The following is a 22,423-nucleotide window of genomic DNA, read 5'->3' as shown; positions in this document are numbered from 1 at the left end:
AAAGTTCACCCACATCCAACATCTTGGTCCACCTAGAACTAGAGAGACTTGCCAGTCTTCTCACCATAGAGCTGAAGAGAGAGCTTTGCAGTCCTGATGATGCCTCACAGCCTTGCTGTTCAGAAATTAAGGAACCCAACGGACTGTATCAAGAATTCAGCTGAAAGTGTCCTTATGGAGAACCAAGGCTAATTTGCATGTAAACTGTTACTCTAAGCAAGTTTATACTAAGGCATGGCAAATTACTGGGCAGTTGTACTAAAACAGTGATACAGTGTCACTTAACACCAAACTGGATCCAGGGCTTTCTGCAGGACAGTCCTGGGACAGACAGACCTGTGCTGGCTGGCTCTAACGAAGCTCAGCAGGGACTAGTTGTGATTGTTGTTTGCTTGCTTTTTGCATAGCTGCACAAACCATTCTGCATGACTTACTTGTGGCAGTCCCCTGCCTTTTTAAAGATTAGCTGGACCTACTCTTGTGAGAGGGACTGTTACCTCAACCAGTCAGGACTGCTTGCTGTGGAGCAGCTGTGATCGAGTCCTGGACCTTGAAACTTGTCCATTTATTTATCCTGTAATTCCTTTACCCAAGTAGCAAGTGATACTTTTTCCAGTCAAGCCCATTCCTAAAGAAAAATATAGAAAATTAGCTTGTAGGAGTAACTACAGCTCCAACTAATGTTTAGCATAAAAATTCCTCTCCGCCTCCCCAGTCTTTCATGCACAGAAGGGACTGTACAACTGAAACTTGTGTAGACCCTTTTTTAGAAGAGAACACTGTATTTAATTAGTCCTTTTTGTAGGTGGGGAGCTCAGTCTGGGAGAACCCTGTAAGTTTTTTATGCAACAAGTAACTGTATTTCAGCAGTACCTCTACTGTAAGATCTGTGTTCACTTCCCAAAGCTGGGTCACCAGTATCTGCCCTAAGACAACATCCAGCTCTGCTGAGTCTTTCCTTCTTCTGCCCAGGTTTCCATACACATGACTTGGAAAAGGGTCATGGAAAAGTCATGCACTTTAGCAAGGTCCTTCAATCGGGACAATTTGGAACGGGCTATAGGATTTTCTGCAGACAAAACCTGCACAGAATTTGTGTCTTCTTGTAGATTTTGGTCTTGATGTGGTGATATAGGGGAAAAAAAAACCCCAACCTTTTTTTTTCTGTTTTTTCCCTGAGCCAACAATATGTTTGCCTATAAATTTAAGAAGAAATTAATGAAAAGAAGCTTTTTGGCAACTTATGGTTCTTTTGCAAATGAACAAAATCCTTTCCATCTTCTGTACCATCTCCACTTTTGCCATGGAATTGAATTTAAAATGCTTGCATTCTAGTAACATCGGTACAAACAACAGACTACAGACTCATCCATTCAATCATGTTTTACATTAGAAGATAAATATTTAAAACAAAAATATCAAACTAACCCCTCTAGAACACAAATAATTGCTAAGTTACATGTTTTAACAATGCTAGCAGCATATAGTGGAAAGCTGACTGCATGTTCCTTCTTCGCTTTTGTCCTTCATGCACTACATATAATAGAAAAACATTTTAGTTTTGTTCACTCCCTAAAGCTTTTCATGGAAACAACTTATTAAAATTAATGAAGACATTTTGAATTTTGTAAAATATATTTAGTATTACCAAATACATTTCTGGCCCTCCAAAATCTAGATAAGCAAAAAACTCAAAATGCTTCTGATCAAACAAATGTTTATTAGAGCATGTTTCCATGTTTAAAACTTGCAGTGGTTTCATAATTTTTTGTTTCCTTCTGTTTCCATTAGAGCACCCTCATGATAATCCAAAGCAGCTTTAAAAAAAAAATCTCCACAGATGAACAATTAAAAATACTGGCTGTACCTTCCAACATTACAATTATGTGAAAAATTGTACAAAATATGTCTGGAAACCAAATATTGATGAATTGTGTTGTCAGTTTAATTATAGAAACTATAGAACCCTCTCAGGGCAAATTCATGCTGGTAAGTCCCAAGTGTAAGGCTAGATTTTGTAACATATTTGAAAAAACCTCTTGAATTTATACTTTGGATCTGCTCACTTTAATACATATATTGGTCATTTCCCAGCTCATTTTTATTCTCAACATTATTCTACACATGTTTTTTCATTATCTTTTCTGTTTGAATGTAAAGTGTAATAGAAAAATAATTCAATTATGCAAACATGAAAATTCTGTTAGTACAGCTAATTGCTTTTCAATACAGATTTCATGTACAAAGAAAGTTGTAGCACAAACAGAAAACTTGGCAAAGTATAGTGTACTTAATTTGAAACACTTGCAATTTCAGTAACTGTGAATTATCTACTTGCAAAATATACACAGTACATATAATGTGCACAAACACACACACACCACTGCATGCATTTTTTGGACTAAAATATAACTTCAGGTTCGCAAACCTTTGTCCAAGAGCTGGTGAGAGCTGTAGCCATACTTTTATATTAAAGGTTATCAAAAAGATAGTCTGTTAAATATAAGCCATTCCACCATGCTATCCTCTGGGTTCTAGTGCTTTGAGCAACAGCAAACATGAGGAAAGATGAGAGAAGAGCAAAGATTTTTTTTAGTGACAAAAACCCCCCAATTAAAAAAAAATTATTTTAAGTATAATATTCCATATTCTTTGCCCAAAATAGTCAATGGGGAGCTTCTGGAGTGGTTTAATATAATCTTATTCTCCATCTAATTCTATTAATTTCTGCTACCATTATTGGGGCAGGCATGGGCACCATACTCAGTGAAAGCCTCATGCAATCTCCTCAAGCAATTAGAAAAGCAATCTTGTTTGTTAGGTTTTGGTGGGAAACAAAGAAACCTGCTTGTGAGCTTCCTCCTTGCAGGCACGTTATGCAGCCATGCTCGTGTCCCACTGCTCCAGCAGACAGTTGGGGTTGTGTCAGCACTCCTGCAGGGGGCCAGGGGAACACCTGTATTTCAGGATCTGGCAAGCTCAGGATAACAGAGTAGACAGGGAGCTGTACTTCTCAAAGAGATTCTCAAGACTTAAAAACTCAGCAAAACTTACTCAAGGAGCTTTAAAACCCAACCTCAAAATAAGAGATGGGCAGCAAGGAAAGATGTGATAGGATTATTTACCATATAAACAAACTACAGTCAACTCAGCATGCATTGTATTGAAAACAAACACACCTTGAATGCTTTGTAACTAGCAAATATGTTGTGATGAATTTTTATTGCAGTTTACTGACAATTTTTAGGACTATATTGGCGTGAGCTGGCAATAAAACTAATAATAAAAAAAAGACGCACCAACAATAGTTTTTATATGTTCCCAGAAGACTTGTAAGTTTGATTCTCAGATCTGTGTCTTGAAATATACTGGTTCTACAGCTCTTACCAAATGACTACACTCTCCTGAACTCATGAGGCTATTTGCTTGACAACCAAGCAATGTGGCTTGATCCTAGACGTCTTAGTAAATCAAAAAAGAAAACATGGAATTCCTGCCCATAAAACAAGTGGTTCTGGTATTCATTGTGAGTTTTCTTGGTGCTCAGCTAGTCACAGTATATCATACTTATCAATATATTTTTAAAATTAGTTTAAAAAATGAAGGTAGGTGAAACAACACACACACACACAAATATGCTGTATAACTTCCATCAACTTGAAGGGAATGAAGGGAAGAGGAAATGTCACCCTAAAAATGAAACCCCACAATACACATATAGACATTGATGTCACTAAAAGATATGCCTTCACAGGGGCTGTTAAATTTCAGTGTCTGAGAACTACTAGACCTTTACAAGATGGAGTAGCACGAACAACTGAATTCCAACAACTCAGAGTCTATATAACCACATTCCTTATCTGGAGAGGCAAGATTTTTCCCTACTCCTTTCTTTTTATGTTTAAGACTAAACTGTAGTCTTACTCACATTGTCTTCTTTCCCCATGACTTCATCAGACAATCACGAGAAGTTTTAGGCATTAACACTAGAGAGTGGAGTTACCCCAACACATGACAACTCCATTATTTTTACAGTTTTAAACAGCAAGCAAACAATGCACTTAGTATTTTAGAAACAGACAAAAAATTAAAATATATTCTATTTAAAAAAATAATTGCTTTATTGTTGCCACACTATCCTGATCAGTTGCCCAAGTCCTAAATAACTTTCAGAAAATAATTTACATGCTGCAGCATAACTTATCTAGCAAGGTGGCACTTTTGTCTCATGACCATCTTAGTCATTCCTTGGTACCATGATACCTTGGACTGGCATAAAATACCATACTATAACCTTCCCAAACACTGTGATGGGACTGCAAGCCCTGCCTGCCCTATCTCATGTCGGAATGGGGATGAAGCTGGTTGCTTTGGAGTGGGACATCTCTCTCCAGGTGTTTAAGCTGTGGGATGGGCTTCTGTTGTTGGTGAAAGAAGTCTGTCGCCTGCTATTGCTGTTTGAATCTTCTTTACTCAGCGTTTGCTTTATTTGTTGGCAGCAAGGGAAGCTCTGTATGCAGTCTTGGAGGAGGTGCCCACTGAAGAACATGTAGATCCACGGGTTACAGCAACTGTTCAGGCTGGCCAGCAGAGCCGTAACAGTAGTCGCAGTGTTTTCAGAATCTGGGGAGTGGGAGAGAAAGCTGTTTAATCATCAAAAGAACATTTGCACCATTCAGTCAATTGCTTCATTAACCATTGGATTTATTTTCCTGGATATTCTAGTTCTAAAAGTTGAGCTGCAGCATTTGAAATGAATAATGAGAACATAATCAGTAAAGGTCTTATTTATGTAAGGCTGCCATTGAAGTCAATGGGACTTTCTCTGAACAGACTTCAAAAAGCTGTGACAGAATAAGTTATGGGGTAATCCATCCAAAATAATGATTTAGTCACATTTCCACTGATGTGTATCCATGTGTTGATAAGCTCCTGCTTTAAATACTGAAAAGTTTTTATCCAGACCCTGGGAGACAATGGCAAAATTCCCACTGCTTTCAATAACACTGAATTTTGCTGTATATATCTACAAGCTGAAAAGTATTGAATGCTCAATTAACTACTGGGTGGTCCATCAAGTCTGAGTTTCGGAGGTTGAACAAATTTTACTTAAGGGAAAAACGGGAATTAACACTATGGCATGAAAACACTATGTTGTTCTACCTTCAATAACTAGTTAATAGATCAAATACTCTAAATATGTATTTAGTCTAATCAATTATTAGTGATTTTTCTTTGTAAATATTGATTCTTCAAAGAAGTATAATTACTGTGTTATGCATTTCCACAGATTTAAAGAATCTCTTCAAACAAACCTATCAAATACCCATCTGTTCACTTAGATTTAATTTCCTTTGAAGTAAAAAAAAAAAATCTATTTGTTTACTGCAAGTCTTTATTTCTTTCTAGAGACCTGCATTATAGGCTTGACTTTAGTCCCATATTAGAGGCAATCAGCACTCTCACTACAGTAAGTGATAATTTGGAGATTTTTAAAAAATCAAGAAATTTTGGATTCCAACATCTTGATTTGCTGCTCTCTCATTATGAGGAAACAGAATATATGTTACTATGCTGCCTGTTATTATCTATGTGATTAAACTCACCAATTTTTTTCAGCCATATCTGACAGCAGGACAGATATCTCCAAAATCTAAATTGCCACTGATTCATGAAAACCGGTGACTTGACTAAAGGAGCTACTCAGAGGTGGCTGCCTTGCTGAGAGGAAGGGTTCAGGGCGTGCTCAACCCTATCATTAGACAACAGATACAGGAACGAAGAAGTAATAAGTTCTCTGCTCATGTAACTGCTCCGACATGTACGTGTGTATGCTTCACAACAATACTAAACATTTCTGAAAGTTTTCTTATCGGCAGCTTCAAACGGACGAAAATGTTGCTGGTTCAAATTACGGCAGCAAAAATTCCGGTTTCCATCTACTCGTTTTGCTCGGGATGAGAAGGCTGCGGCTGCTGCTTCTCTCCGGAGGCGCAGCTGCCCCCAGCAGCCGCTCGGGCGGCTCCTGGGACAGGCCGAGCCGAGCGCCGCGGCCGCCGCCGCTCCCGGGGCCACCAGGTCCGGGACCGCGAGCGGCGCCGGCGGGGCGGCCCCGAGGGCGGCGGCGGCCCAGGGCTGTCTCTCCTCCCCGTGCAAGGCCGCTCACCGCTATTACCCGGCGGGAGAGGGACCCGTCCGGGGCCGGGAGGGCGCGCCTCGGTCCCTTCTCCGCTTCCGCGCCCCGTCTCCCCCACGGTCAGCTCAGGGCTGGGCAGCGCCCCGGGACAGCCGGCTGCGCCCCCGACGCGTGCGGGGCGGCCGCTGGGGACAAGCGGCGGCGTCACCTACCGACCCAGGGGAAGCGCTGGTCCCAGACGGACCACATCTGGATGGTGAAGAAGGGCGCCCAGCAAACGACGTACACCGAGACGATGACGAAGGTCATCTTGACGGTGCGGATCTTGGCGCGGGAGATGGTTTTGACGTTGCTGACACAGGGGGCGAGCAGCAGCCCCCGTCGCGGGCTACCACCACCACCTGCCCGCCGCCCGCCACCCGCTGCTGCCGCCTCCCCCGGGCGCGTCTTGCCCCGGGCGTTGCGCCAGATGTGGTAGCAGATGAAGCCGTAGCAGATGATGAGGATGAGGACAGGCGCGATGAAGATGCCGCCGGTGATCCAAGTGATGTAGGCGCGGGGCCCCCAGGGCATGATGAAATGCGCCCAGCAGTCGTAGACCTGCGAGCCGCGCTCCACTTCGCTGAGGGAGAAGATGAAGTACTGCGGGGTGCTGAGCAGCAGGCTGAGCGCCCAGGCCGTCGCGATCATCCCGTACGAGCGCTTGGTGGGCTGCTGCAGCGTCTTCAGCGGATGGCAGACGGCGATGTAGCGGTCGGCGGTCATGGCCACCAGCATGTACGCCGAGGCGAACATGCCGAAGACCTGCAGGTGCTTGACGACGCGGCAGAGCCCGTCGGGGCCGTGGAAGCGGTGTGTCACCTCCCAGCAGAGCTGGGGCAGCACCTGGAAGAAGGCCACCACCAGGTCGGCCAGGCTGAGGTGGCGGATGAAGAGGTGCATACGGGACGCCTTGCGCGGCGTGCGCCGCAGGGCCAGCAGCACGCTGCCGTTCCCCACCACCGCCACCGCGAAGGTGACGGCCAGCACCGCGATCTCCAGCTTCGCCAGCTCCTCGTCCCGCCCGAAAGGGTCCCAGCCTCCCAGGCTGCCGTTCGGCGACCCCGACCACGCCTCGGGACTGGGGCTGCTGCCGCCGCCGGGCTCCGCCGCCCGCCACCGGCTGCCGTTCCCGGGCGAGGGCAAAGCCCGGGGGGAGCCGGCGCCGCCGGCGAGGCGCATGGAGGGGGCTGCGCGGTGGGGCCCGGCCCGACCCTGGCACGTCCGCTCGCCCGCCGCCTCCCCGCTCCGGTGGCCCGGAACGCCGGGCCAGGTGCCTTTATCCCCCGGCCTCGGGAGGCGAGGCGAGGGGGAGCTCCCGCGCCAGTGGCTGCCCAGCGCCTGACGCCAGCCCCCTCCCTTCCCCCGGCAGCCGCCGCCGCCCGCTCGCCCCGCTACGGGACCGGGGCCGCTCCGCCCAGACAGCGCTGCACCGGGGGGAGCGGGGACCGACACCCCTCCCGGCCCCGCGGAGTCCCGCGGGGTGGGGCAGCGGGAAGCGCTGCTCGGGGCGGAACGGTGCTCCCGGAGAGCTCCCTCACGGTCAGGTAAAGCAGCGCTTATAACTGAGAATAAAATTGCCGTAATCACGCAGAGCAAATGCAGGTCTGTCAGCATCAGCCTGCAAACCCCGATCTGGCTTCTAGCCAAGGCAAAGTGACTCGTCGGTGAGAGGTGCCGGTTTGGTCCTGAGAGATCCCGTCTGGGCCTTTGGCATTTCACTGTCGTCCTGGGATCAGCCCCGGCAAAGTAAATTATTAGAAAAAGTAGTGCAGAGTTTGAAAACAACATAATGTTTCTGAAGGTTCCAGGACTTCATCTCGGACAATAAATGTCATCCAGGCCTTAGCAAAGGTCTAAACGACACGTTTCTGCAAGTACAAGCAAAATCTCCACATTTACTGGAGTTTCTGGCAGTGGGTCATTAAAATTCTGGTTTTAAACATAGTTTAGCTGAAGAGCTTTCCTGCTCTTGGTAGAGTGAATGGACGTGGTAAAATTTTTGATCCCATTGCTATGAGTGTGGATTATATCCTGATTTCACTGGAACCTGAATTTCACTCTTCATTTAGAAACTCCTTCCTTCAGCCACAAAAAAGTGCATAAGATCACAACAAAGAAATACTGTGTTAGATACCAGCCTTACTTTGTTTTTAATAAAACTCCCTAGGTCTCCTCATGGGTGATTACAGTTAAATTCAGTTACAAAAATATGTGGTTTTACAGGGAGAAGAAAAAATTGGGAAGAATGAAAGATTAAACTTATTTGATTAAAAAGATATTTCCAAAAATTTTGGCTCCAGAAGAGTTTTAAAGTTTAAAATACAAGATGATAGGCTTCTGAACATGTTAGCATTGTGCAAGGCTTTATCCCAGGCTTTTTGCCAGTTTCTGGGCTTGTTAGTCTCTGAGAGGGTATGTGCACCCACCCCAGTCTGTCACTACCCTTCCTTTGACTGGGGATCGGTGGCAGGAGTTTAGGAGGACACCTGATCTTACAGTGGAAATAGTTGTCATGAGCTTTCCATCTAAAAGCTCCAAACCCTCCCAAAACCTGGATATACAGACAATAAATGTGGCTATCCTAAGTTCCTAGAAAACTTATTTCTTTAAATATGCCTTTGGTTCAAAACCTGATTTTTACGAACAGTCCAGTGCACTGTTCACAGCTTAGTGCCTATTTATTGTATTAGACCTGGGAAACTGGTGAGTGTGACTACATGTTTCAGGTCAAATAGAGAGGGGAAATTAAAGCTGCATATCACAGATACCACAACACCACTACCAAGGCTTCTTTCACATTCTTTGCCTGTCTCTCTGACACGCTTTACAGGAGATGAACATTACATAAATGGACACTGTTACTCAGGAAACTCTGCTAACAGATTTTCTGCTGTGCAAACTATGAGAGGATCATAAAGCTCTATTCACTGCCGGGTATGTCATCCATTAACAGAAGAGATGATATTTAGGTTTGACAGAGACACAGTTTTAGCAGCCAGACAATAAGATAAACGTGGTTGTAATAGTTCAGGGTACTGAGAATTTGTCAAGCCCACATCAACTCAGAAATACTCCTTTTCCAACCTGTATTTCATTCCTCTGAATGGCATTTATAAGAATATTTCCAGAGCACTGTGCTGGAGATTTGCCTGAATGTCATTGCACAAGGCTGTACCTAGTGATTACATGCAATGTTAAGCATGATACTGACAGTCATTTTTACTGTGTTTTACTCCATCAGACAGAAGCAATCTAGGGCTAGTCTTGATGTATTTTTTGTTTCACTCCCCAATTTAGTCAATATCGATGCTTTTATAGAAAACATACCTAACGAGGCTGTTGCAAATTCCTTTGTTTCAACAAACCTAGCTAAGTAGTAGAGAGTTTTATTTATATCTAGTAGTTAAAAAATACCCTCCAGACAAATTCAGGACTCCTAAGGTTTCTATACAAGTTTAATCAGTATCTAGTCTGATCTTGTTTTCTTAATTCTAACAGTATTGGTGTTCTTCAAATTAATCAATACTTGTAAAATATCCTTCCAAGGAGAAAAATTGCCACTGAGAAGGCTGATAGAGTAAACTAACATTTTTGCCCTGTGATTCACCTGGAGTTCAGCTTGGAGCTGAACTCTCAGTAAAGAAAATTGAGATCGCTGTTACAATAAAGCTTTATTTGTTCTCACTAGGCCCACAGCTTTCTAGAAAACTAAGAATGACAAGGGGTTTCTAGCATGTTCTCTGCTGCCATACAGGTTTCTGTAAAAGTGCTTGAAGGTTGACCAATGTTTTTGTGAATGTTGAATTCGTTGAAGACAGAATGGCTTCTGTAAGGTACTCAAAAACCCAACTGGAACATGATCCAGCGTGTTGCCAAATGCAGCTGTTTTCCGTTCATTCCTTGCTGTCATGGTGGTGACTTTACCTGCAGACTTAGCCTCTTTCTCCATGGCAAAAGAAATGCTCTGAGTAAGTCAAAGTCTCAAACAAAACCAGGGGGTCTTTCAGCATAATCTTCTTCAGGAAAACTGATGGTTTGGAATTGTAGCTACTCATAGTCAAACTGTGGTTTTCTGCCAGGTTTTGTGACGAGTTGCTCTAGCCATTAGAGTTGCAAAAATCTATGTTAGCAAAAAAAATCAAGCTTTTAAAATAAATTCCTCATGCAGGATAAGGGTTAAAGCACTGCTAAAAAAAGAAGTCTGTTTGTTTGTAGAGAATTCAGCTGCCTTGTTAAAAAGCACATAAAACATCTACATAGATATGAACAGCTGTCTCCTGCAATCTGTCTCCAAGTTCAAAGTATCTGCAATGCTCCAGTTGACTGACACTATTTAGTAAATAAGGATGAGTTTCATAGGCCTTCCCAGAGAGCCACAAGACTTAGATGCTGCAGATCCCAACCTTTAAATTCACAGCTATGGGAAGCTATTGGAATTCAAGCATAGGAAAAAGCCCATGTGTTGAGTGAGGGACTACTAAAAGCTGGGGTCACCAGGGAGGAAAACAGACACATCACTCATTTACCATCCCTGTGAAGGAAATGTCACCTGGAGGCAGATGGGAGCACACAAACCCACGAAGCAGACTCCTGAAAAAATGCCTTGTTGGCCCTCTATTGCTCTAGCTTTTGGGCTACCAGAGCAAAACCAAGTGAAGAATTGCCCCAGACTGCCTTCAAAATAGATTACAAGTCTGAATTTAGGATTCTGAAAAGGCTGTAGTACAAGACCAAGAGATAAGTGATCCTAAGGGCAAGCTCCTACTCCGGAAAACACAAAATTAGGAAAGCATCCATAAGAGACAGAAATTCAATGTTAGCCCTCAATATTCAGTTTGCAAAAGCCCAGTTCAGTGTCTGGAAATGTCTGTAAGTGGCTAAGAAACAAAGAGCTTTAAGGTTATGCCCCAAGTTTTCCTTTGCTTGTTAACTGAAAGCATAATTAGATTCTGGTATTTGTATACACAGGAAGTCATGTCTGGCCATCCCTGTCATACTGCATTTCTTTTCGTGATGGCGTGTTGTGGTTTAAACACAGTCAGCAACTGAGTACCAACAGCTGCTTGCTCAGTCCTCCCCAGTGGGATGGGGGAGAGAATCAGAAGGGTAAAAGTGAGAAAGCACATGGGTTGCAATAAAGACATTTTTATAGGTAAAGCAAAAGCTTTATACACAAGCAAAGCAAAAGAAGAAATTCAGTCACCACCTCCCACAGGCAGGCATGTGTTCAGCCATCTCCAGGAAAGCAGGGCTCCATCATGCATAGCGGTGACTTGGGAAGACAAATGCCATCACTCTGAACATCCTGCCCTTCCTCCCTCTTTCCCCAGCCTTATATGCTGAGCATGAAATCACATGGGTGGGATATCCCTGGGGTCAGCTGGGGGCCACCTGTCCCGCCTGTATCCCCACTCAACTCCTTATGCACCCCCAGTCCGCTCACTGGTGGGGTGTCCTGAGAAGCAGAAAAGACCTCAACTCTGTGTAAGCACTGCTCAGCAGTAATAAAAGCATCCCTGTTATCAACAATGTTTCCAGCATAAATCCAAAATATAGCCACATACAAGCTACTGTGGAGAAAATTAACTCTATTCCAGCCAGAATCAGCACATGGGGGTTGACTGGGGTATTCGGGTAGTACTGGAGAGGAACCTGTGCAGTTAAATGTCACCAGAAGAAGAAGAATGCTGACCTTTTCCTTTTGCCTCTTTCCTTGCATCCTTTGTTGATCTGGTTGACAGCAGTGAGGGCCTTCAGGACGAGGAGTTTAACCATTCCCCTGAAGAAATGTTAACACAGCAGCTTGTCTGGATTTCAAGGCAGTGAAGGAAATGGGCATTTGAAGGCTTGATTGGCCTTTGTGTGTTTATAGCCTTGTGGAAGGAACATAACAAAACAACATGGTGAAAGCTCCTACCTTTCCCCATTGAATCACGTTGATCAGACTTTCAACACATCCAAGGCACAATAAAAATCTGTGTGAAACAGTTTAACTAGAGCCTCAGCCAGCAGATCTCTCACTAAATCTGAAGGGTTAAAGCCATTAGAACATAAATCCATAGAATCGTTCAATGTTGTCATTAGCAGAATAAGAAAAACTTAGAACTGAGTTTCCTCACATTATACCTACCTGGTGAAATTGTAGTGTGAAATTGTAATAATCTCAGACTTTCCAGACCTGAAAAAGACTTAATATCCATTTTGCAGTTCTACAAATATTGCTTCAGCATTTTTGCTTTAAGCATATAATCAGTAGTTTTACCTCTCAGTTCTCTTATTTCAAAGATGTAAAATGTTCTTTTTTCCTTGAACCAGTTTCTAAATTACTCCTATCTAGAATTTCATTCCATCTGCAACCTGCTGTGGTGGGCTGATGCTGGCTGGATTTCAGGTGTCCACCAAAGCCATTCTATCACTCCCATCCTCAGCCAGACAACAGACAGAAAAATATAAGGAAAAGTGGTGGGTCAGGATAAGGACAGGGAGAGATCACTCACCTGTTACCATCACAGGCAACACAGACTCAACTAGAGGAAATTTAGTTTAATTTATTACCAATCAGATCACAGTAGGATAATGAGAAACAAAACCAAATCTTAAAAACACCTTCCCCCCCACCCTTCTTCTCAGGTTTAACTTCACTATAGAATTCTCTACCTCCTCCCCACCAGAGGCACAGGGGGATGGGGGAAGGGGGCTGCAGTCCATCGCACACCTCTGCTGCTCCTTCCTCCTTGGGAGCAGGACTCCTCACACTCTTCCCCTGCTCCAGTGTGGGATCACTCCCATGGGAGACAGTTCTCCATAAGCTCCTCCAATGTGAGTCCTTCTCAGGGGCTGCAGTTCAGGAATTACTCCAGTGTAGGTCCCTTTACACAGTATGCAGTTCTTCAGGAACAGAGTGCTCCAGGATGGGTCCTCCTTGGGGTCACAAGTCCTGCCAGCAAACCTGCTTCAGGATGGGCTTCCTGTAGGTTCACCAGCCATTCACTGCTCTGGAGTGGGGTCTTCCACAGGCTGCAGGTGGATCTCTGCTCCATCATGGACCTCCATGGGCAGCAGTGGGACAGCCTGTCTCACCATAGCCTTCACCACAGGCTGCAGGGAAATTTCAGCTCCAGCACCTGGAGCACCTCCTTCTCCACTGACCTTGGTGTCTGCAGATTTGTTCGTCACATATTCTTATTCCCATCTCTAGCTGCTGTTCCAGTGGGGCTTTTCCCCTCTTCTTAACACATTATCCCAGAGGCACTACCAACAGTTGCTGATTGGCTTGGCCTTGGCCAGCAGCAGGTCTGTTTTGGAACCACCTGGCACTGGCTCTGTGGGACACAGGGAAGCTTCTGGAAGCTTCTCACAGAGGCTGTACTTCCCATCCCCCCTTACCAAAACTTTGTCGCACAAACCCAATACACCTGCTGTTTCTATCACTGTGTTAACACCTATCTTCCTTATGCCTTTTACAAGTTTTGATTTATCTAAGGGCAATTTAATAATGACTCTTGCATTCTCTCCTAGTTAACATACACTATGCCAAGCCAAAGGAAAATACTTCATAAAATTTGGTGGCAAAAGTAATCAGTATAAACAAACTGAAACAAAGTTTAAGGATTATTTCTGTGATACCTTCTCAGAAAGTACTTGACACAGTGAGATGCAACTCTCTTAAAAAAATTATAGTACTAATAAAGGTTGTGTTCAGGCATTTAAAGTAGTAGGAAGGTATACAGAAAATTTATGCATAATGATTTTTCTGAGGGATTTAGCTGCAACTGACAGTGGCACTATCAACTGATTCTAGAAAATGGTGGATTTGTGTAAAAGCTCATCATTGTAAAAAATTGCTTTATTTATCCCAGAACTATGCCAAGAACCAAAAGCGTATTGTGTTCGAGAATACACAGCTTCATAATTCTAATTGAAAGACAAAGCCACTTAACATTTATGGAACAAAAGTAATAATGCTTCTGTTTATGACAAAATTTATCTTAGTAGCTATCATTAGGAAATATGTTCTAAAGCAGTTTAAAATTAATTAGGTTTGAAACTGTATGCATGTCATTTTTCTCATTTTGAAGAGCCTGCAGATATGCAATATTGGTGGTTGATGCAAAATACTGATGCAACCATTATGTAAAGAAAACACCTCTCAGATGATTTGTACTGAAAATATTGTGGCAGCTGAATTCTCACTACCTTGGTAGTTCAGGGTGCTATCATCACAGTTATTTTCCCACAGCGTTCCTGAGAATCAGGATCCAGTTTTTATCAGGCTGGAGAAGGTGCAAGTGCCAGCAAGTCTTATGGATGCTTATACACATTCATTTCTCCAGTTTCTACAGGACTATCCTTTGTGAGACTGTTCTCTCCATATAAAACCCAATCCTAATTGGAAGAAAACTGGCTAAAAATATTTTAACCAAAATGCTTCTTCATTAGAATGCCAATTTAAGAATATTGAAGGCTGCAGGTGTATTGCTCTCTTTTACCTGAGCTGCGGCCTGCAACATGTTCAACATGAAGAAGAAATAAAGAGCATATTCCCCACCTATTTCCAGTGTGTCTTCTCTTACCATGTCTCCTGTCCCTATCTGAGCCAGCAACAAGCTGGAAATGCTGATAGAAGAGGCTCTTTTCTGTTTAGGCCTCTCCAGAGAGAAAGCAAAATAAAGAGTGATATTGAGGAAGGCTGAGAAGAATCAGACATGGACAGTCAGAAAAAAGAAAGTTGAAACACAGGTTAGGAAGGTAGGCTGATTTTGGAGCTGTCTGCAGGGTAATGTGTGAGCATGTGAAAGGAGAATCCAGGCAGTGTGAGGAGAAGCAAGTCTGTGTCTGAGGCATGGCCGAGAGATGCTCTGGTGCCCCAACCTTAGTTTCACACACTGATGAGGTAGATTTAGGGAGTTGAAGAAGACCAATAGAATAAAGGGAAAAAGAGTGAATGATCAATGGTATTTAGATGGTGCACTGAGTATCTTGGCTGCTGATTTCATTGTGGGTTTGTTTGGTTTTTTAAACACATGTGGGTACAGATTGATAGTTAGCAGTCCTAGATCAAATATGGCCTGACTTTTGTGTAGGTATCCAAGTTGCTGTTGCATAAATTGTATCGTGGCAAGTACTTAGGGAGAACTTAGTGATATTAATTACTGCAGCTTCAGGGCCCCTTGAGGTATTCTTGCTTTATACATTAATCTAATTTGGTTTATAATTTTTACTCCAAACAAGTTCTCTACCTGGCAGTTTTAAGCAGACTCTCTTTGCACTTCCCTTATCATCATATTTAGCAGCTTTATATCATATAACATTTCACTTATTCCTTTTATGACCAAAGGAAAATTTGTATGCTTCTAAGATAAAGAAGGATAATAAAGCAATAAATTTTAGGGGATAGGAGGTACTAACAAACTGGCTAGCATGACATGAGAGGAAAAGCATTTCCATGAGATATAGCCAAGGTATAAGCCAAAGTATATAATTTTATGTCTAATGAATAAACATTTTTAATGGTTTCTGGGTAAGTTTTGCCATTACATTGCTTATGCTTGACTTGCCAATAGCAGGATTAGTAAACCGTGTGAAATGGCTTTTTTGGACTAGAGAAAATAGGTTTTATATTTTAATTTTCTGTCAGCTATACAGGGAAGAACAGAGATGTTTGCAGTAGGGTAGCTAGATCGAGATCACACTCACAACAAAGGAGTAAAGAAAATTTGGAAGGGAATTCTACAGCTGGAATCCAATACATGGAGTTTTTCTGAAACTTTCTTAGACTCCTAAGGGTGTTTATATATAAACCTTTTCAAAAGGAAAGAAGAAGAAGCTTTTCTTTATATTTCTCCAGAACTAAAAATGAAATAATCATAGAACTGATTGTTATGGAAGGCTTCCATTAGCGTTTGCTTCCAGTGGTCTTTCCTGAATGCCTGTATCATTTACTGAAAAGTAAATGGCACCATTTCATACTGGTTGTGATTTTCTTTAAATCTTTTCTAACTGGTATGGAAAACACTGTGTTACATATTTCATCTAGGGAAGCCATAGGGAATTACCAGGAGAGCATGTGTAAGGAAGGATGTAGTACACATTCAAATACAACAACAACGTCCAGAACAAGCCTTCAAGCATTGCACTAGTTAACTTAATAATATTGCAAACACAGGAACAGCAGTACAACACGTGATCCAAAGCCACATTTGTGCTTAAATTCTTACGTAGTTTAGAGCTTGAATAAGTTTGGTATGCTGTATGAAAGTAAGTTCTTCAACATTATGGACTTTGTGTTTAAATTGGCTGCTGTTGCTGTATTTCAGTCCTTCCCGTCCCCTGTCTACAATGTAGCAACAAAATCTTATAATACATTTGTAACACCTATGCCTCTACTTGTAAGAATCGTGATTTTCTCTAAATTCTTTCACCTTCAACAGTATGGGTCTTAATTATCTTATTATCTCAAGGGAGTTCTAGGAAATGCTTGTCCCTGTTTTGAACAAGGGACTGTAGATGTACTGTAGACAGCCAAAATAGTATTGACTTGTAGATTAATTAAGCAATACAGGCTTCCACAGCTTCATTACGTGCTTTTATGTTCACATCTTTTAGTTCATCTCTATGCAAGAACTTTGATTTTAAAGTGCATGATGCAAAAATGTTGCCTGATTGCTCTGCATGAAGAGGAAAATTCTCTCTCCCATTACCAGGTTTACTTAGCAGCAAAAGCTTTTTTCTGAAAGGATTTAGTTAATCTGCAGAATGAGATATTTTTTCCATAGTAGGAGGAAACAGATAAAATTATGTTGGACTATACAGATCTCTTTAAGCTTTCTGGAACCAAATGATAAGACATTCGCCAAGGAGCTGTTGCGCATAATGCACAGTACTGTGAAACAAGCAGGTACACAGGGCAATAGGAAGAAACAGAATGGGATTTAATACAAGCTAAAGTCTTAGTGGCTTTGTTTCACTTCCAAGAAGTGAATCGAATTTTTCCCCAAATGCATTGGGATGTATGGATACAGAAAGAACCTTGGCGTAACAGGCGACTGCACAGGATACAAAGCTAGGCAGACTGAGCCGCCCCATGTATGTGCTGTCTAACATCTGCTAAGGAACATTGCAGATTTCCTTATGACACTGTGATCATATCCAAAGGTTTTTTATGAGAACTCGAGGAAATTAATTTCCTCAAAATTAATAAGTATTTACAACCATTAAAAGAAATGCATGCAGCATTTTCTCTTTGCTTATTTTTCATAGATTTCTTATCTTTCTGGGTTTTTAACAAAAAACAAACCCCAAAAAAACACTATACAAGGACTTGGAGCAACTTGTATGTGCCTTGAAGATGCCACAGGAGAGGCCTCCTGCACTTTGCAGAAGAATATGTAGAATAGACCAAGAGTTTTGAATTGCTATCTCTTACTTACCATCTGTGCACTGAATCAAGACAGCAGTGGGGCAGGTGTCTAAATGCTCCTGTAGAACAGAGATGCTTTCCCACATTAGGAGCTCTGGTACCCAGGCCCCACATAAATGCTGTTTATTTTTTTAAAGCAACACCATACAGTAGCTAAGAAGCACTGTAGAGATAAAACAGTTTTTTAGAGATGAAATCGTTTAGAGATGTGAACTGTTTGCCAGAATGACACATGCCTAACATTTTGGGGACTGAGACAAATTTAGAAGTATAGCGTCCCAATTATTTTCTTGTGTCTAATTCATATAAGTGACGTTTGAGTTAATAAGTAAGTGAAGTCTGTCCTGCTTGTACTGTGCATTTTGCAGAATTCAAGTTTTGTTTTAAAAATAAAAACCACATAGATTTTGTAGGTATGAGAACATACCCTATTCAGGCATGGGATCTGCATTATTAACTAAATCTGGAGATACAACAGTGTAACAGTGGATCTGAGAGAAAAGAGTTTCTCTTTAAAGACTCCAAATCTGGAACACATTTATGACTTCAAGGGGCAATATACTCGCATATAACTCTTTTACTAAGGGATAACAAGCTGTTTCTGTTGAAATCCATTTTCAGGAGGGAATAAACTGTGCTGCAGCAGAGGAAATGCAGGGGTGACAGGAGGAGAAACAAGAAACAGGAAAGAGGGAACAGAAGAAATGAGGAAAGATCAAACTCCATTAAGACAATATTGCCCATAATGATGAAATATCTGGTGTTTTGGCTGTAATCATCAAAGGATAGAGGAGAGGTAAGATTTGTAGGTGATATCACTACTAATGATTTGTATCAGTTGCTTTAATGAATTTTATTACCTTTGCCTTCTAATGTGGCCTCTGGTACTGACAACCACCAAAGTTTTCTGTCAGAAAGTTTGGTTGTCTTGGGTTTTTGCTTATTTGCTTTCGTTTGTTGGAAGTACATTAAAGAAATGTTCACTCCTAATTTTTCAGGATTTCATGGAAAATCCTTTAATCTAAACCCCTCAAACTTTTCATTTTTCTGTGAAAAACCTAACACTGCTTGCAGGAGAAAACATCACTGACAATTAACGGTTTTTTTGCTGAGTGATTTTAGTACATATAATACTACATTGAACATGACCATATTTTTCAAGCAAAAAGATTAAAATATGAGCTTCTAACTTCACTGAATAAATGGAATTATTTTCTACCCTAAAGAACTGCCCTGGCTCACAACAACTTCTCTTCTTATTACCTAACTGCTGAACTAATTTGTAATGATTTCCTGCCACTACCTCAGAAGAGAAGAAGTTATGGAGTAAGGGGAATCACACTAAATGTACCCTGAGTCCTGTGATAGGGATCCCACTGGTGGGAGCTGCCCTGCAGCTTTACGAAGTCTCCTACAGTAAGTACAACAGACGAAGTAACACCTGCTGAAGAGTATTTCAAAGAATGACCAGATATGCCTCCAAGGTGCTGTCCCCACTGAGCACAGGGAACAAACTCAGATGGATGCTTTGATCCCCCAAACAAGACTGAATCCATCAGGCACCCCTACTTTGCTCAGGGTTACCCCAAAGGCAGGAAGTTACTTGGCATCTCTTCTCCAGTCAAGGCAGGTGATATTCTAAGCCCCAGCCATCCTCCAAAGACACTGAGGGTCAGAGCCAGCTTTATCTGGACTTTGTGGAAGTTCTGAAGCCCTGGCATACCAGAGAGGGAATGTCTACCTGCCATTCATCATCCAGAAGCAAGATGTGGTACCCTCTGGATGATGTGACAGGTTCATAGTCTAGGGAAGACAAGACTCAGAAGTGGGTTTCCCTGAACTACTCAGCTGAAACTTTTATGCAGAGGCCACACAAAATTGTTGGTTGCTGTGGCAGAGCCTTTGAGGCAGGAAAAGCTGCAGAGGAGGCTGCAATAGTAATCAGAGAGCACAATGAAGCAATGTCAGAGGTGCAGAACTCAAAGGATCCTGGAGTCCATCTGGGCACAAAGTAACTCAAAAAGCTAACAATAGCCCACGCAAATCTTGTCTTACACAGAGGGGACAGGAAATATTTTTTGAATTTGCTTTTATTATGTAGTTCAGACCAGCATTGCAGAAAGTGTGAAGAGAGCAAATAGTAGCAGGCAGGAATTTCTGGAAGCAGGTGGGGAATGAAAAGTGAAGAGTCTAATGGAAAAGCAGGGATGGAGGTGGGCAGCAAGAAAATGCTTGTCAAAACTACAGCAGAAGTAGGACACAGCAAGGTAAGGAGAGGTTAAGATTGTGCATGTCAGGAACATGGACGGGAGAGAAAACAGATCTATTTCCTGACTCTTCTTAGGGTAAGGCATGATGATATCATGGCTTCTGTTGCAGTGTTTTCTAGGGCTGTGATGGCAACAGATGGCTTCATGTACTTCTAGATGGTGTCTGTTGCTGAGATGAGGGGGGAAAGTGAGGTCAGAGTAGGTGCACAGGGCCTGGAAGACATTAGTGATGCTTCTGCTATGAGGTGCTTCCACAGATTGTTAGGGCATTAGCAGAGACCACAACATGTCTGTATCCCAGGGTCTATGTCCAGCTGCCCAAAGCTCTGTTCCACTGAGATCATGAAGGATGCAGGATCAATTTCAATGTGTGAGTGGCCTGGGTTCAGAAGTGTTTAGGACTCTTGCCAGGGTCACTGTCAAGTAGACACGTAGTTTGGATGCAGCTACCTCAATTTGGAGGCAGCAATTTTCAGTATACAGACAAAGCTTGCCTTTTGGCCATATGGTCAGAAATCATTGTCAGGCTCCCTCTGGTTACTAATCTGGTTATAGACATGGTCTTCTTGCAGACAACTGAGTTTATCTGGGAAAGAATCAACCTCTACTCCACCACCTGGCTGGTTTGATCTCCTCTCTGCAGTTCCCTGCATTGATCACCTGTATATGGGCCTCCACATTCATTCTGCTGGCTCTAGCTGACTTCTGTCATCACCTATGAAAAAGCGTTACCTTGAATTTCTCATCACCTTTGTCCCTTTAGAAGTTGCAAAGGGGTTAAAACAGCTTAGTGACTGTAAGCTCTGCTCTGTAACTCATTGATGTTACTGGTAGAGCCTGGAGAGAATGTGACAGCAATGTGTGTACATACGGTGGGGCACTACAGCAGCAATGGCAGTGGAAAGCATTGCCTTACTTGAGAACACCCTTTCAGACCCTATGAAAACACAAGCAAGAAGGGAAAGAAAGAATACTTTGTGAATGGCAGGTGAAGGTCAGGTGCACATGCCTACAACACACACCCACACTTACTCTCTCTTCTGTTCTGTTTGACACATTGATTGTGGGAATGTGTGCAGGACTCCACTCACAGGGAGAAAGTCTGCCAGACCAGAGGGAAAATACTTATTCCAAGAAAACAACGTTTCATGTCCTTCCCTTGCTTTTTATGTAGGATTATGATAGCCTCTCAGCATTAAAATAAACTGAAATGCTTCAAGGCAGTGCTATTTAAATTAAAGTTAATTTTATCCTCCTGTGCTGTGGAATAAGCAAGTATTTACCAGTACTCTAGGTAGAAAAGAGCTAAGATGAAATATGTTCTTTGTGTGTAGAAACCTCTTTCTGCATCAATAAATATAGCAAAGCCAATGCCTGCCATGTCCTAAATTCTTACACAGGTTTCTGCTTTCCATCAATTTCAACAGATTCACTGACACCCAAAGGCTTTGTTATAAGGGTTGATAACTGCCACAGTAGTGGGAGGCAGAACCATCCATTATCCAAATGACTTTGCAGAAAAGCACTAACTGATATTTTAATTCTCCTACCTGTATTCCTGGCCATCTTCCAGTTCTTCATGACCACCTTCAACCCGGGTTCCTGGAGCTGGAAATGCACCTGCAGTTTCAACACTATTCTAGACTATTAACACTTATGACTTGGAAGATTTTAATTAAAATTTCATATTAATAATACAAAACACAAAATGGTTTGTTACTGAAGTTAATTTCACACAAATGTAGACAGTTTCACACAAAAATTCTTACATTTTCTTCCACTAGTCTTCACTTCTCCACCACCACGAGAAATGATGTAACGTTCAGTTTTATGCTATATAGTAGATACGGGAAACATGAATGTTTCCCTCCTTATCATTCCTTGGCCTGTAGCTCCTGGCTAAATCACCCATTTCCCTCTTCTGCCCTCAGGCAGTATAAACAATTTCCCTGCACTCTTTGCTGGGATCCAAGAAACAAATGATCAACAGAAGCTTAAATCTATCACTAGCATATTTGGAGATAGAATGCACAAGATATGGCCTGCATACTTGTCCCAAAGAAAAATGGGGCTTAAGTTGTGACTAGCACCATTGCCAGAAGAAGAAATTTCCCACCTTCAGATCTTAGGCATGGAACATGTTTAAATCACAAAATACAGAGAATTTACTGGTGATCTCAGTAAAGAGCATCTCGCAAAACATCAGGGCTCCTATGCACCTGGAGATGGAAACTTTCACCCAAAAGTCCATCCGAAGGCAGAAAGACTCTGCATTGTGTTGAGGGGGAGGAGCTGGGTGATCCTTCTCCCCAGACAGCATACAGCACCAGGAGATCTATCAGAGAAACTGCTCATGAGGTGGAAGGAGAATCGTAAAAAGAGCAATAAACCCACATGTTCTTTCAAATGTTCCTGAAGTCTTGCAGAAGCACTTGGGACCTGGCTGCAGTGACACTTCTTTATGTCACCTGGGGTTCTGCCTGTGTCCAGCCAAGGATGCAGCAAATGTTACCCATTTGCCATCAGGACTGGCGTGCAAGAGATCTTTTCAGCTGA

General features: G+C 42.5%; 1 protein-coding gene across 1 annotated transcript; it reads right to left on the bottom strand.

Moving 5' to 3' along the window:
• Positions 1-1,700: 1,700 nt before the first annotated feature.
• Positions 1,701-7,522, bottom strand: AVPR1A (arginine vasopressin receptor 1A). Its single transcript, XM_048302525.1, has 2 exons — positions 6,349-7,522; positions 1,701-4,623 (listed from the first exon to the last, which is right to left on the bottom strand). The coding sequence occupies exons 1-2, from the start codon at positions 7,355-7,357 to the stop codon at positions 4,340-4,342; spliced, it is 1,293 nt and encodes a 430-aa protein (XP_048158482.1). The 5' UTR covers positions 7,358-7,522; the 3' UTR covers positions 1,701-4,339.
• Positions 7,523-22,423: the final 14,901 nt, after the last annotated feature.

The sequence above is a fragment of the Corvus hawaiiensis genome, chromosome 4, assembly GCF_020740725.1.
Source record: "Corvus hawaiiensis isolate bCorHaw1 chromosome 4, bCorHaw1.pri.cur, whole genome shotgun sequence".
NCBI classification, from domain to species: domain Eukaryota; kingdom Metazoa; phylum Chordata; class Aves; order Passeriformes; family Corvidae; genus Corvus; species Corvus hawaiiensis.
The sequence above is the reverse complement of the archived record's forward strand: the minus strand, read 5'-3'. Positions and strand labels throughout refer to the sequence as shown.

Bases quoted from the DNA above. Each gene is read 5' to 3' on its own strand.
- AVPR1A (XM_048302525.1), bottom strand. From the start codon at position 7,357: ATGCGCCTCGCCGGCGGCGCCGGCTCCCCCCGGGCTTTGCCCTCGCCC. The intron at 4,624-6,348 runs GTAGGTGACGCC...CCCACTCCCCAG, and splicing joins CCAGCGCTTCCCCTGGGTCG to ATTCTGAAAACACTGCGACT.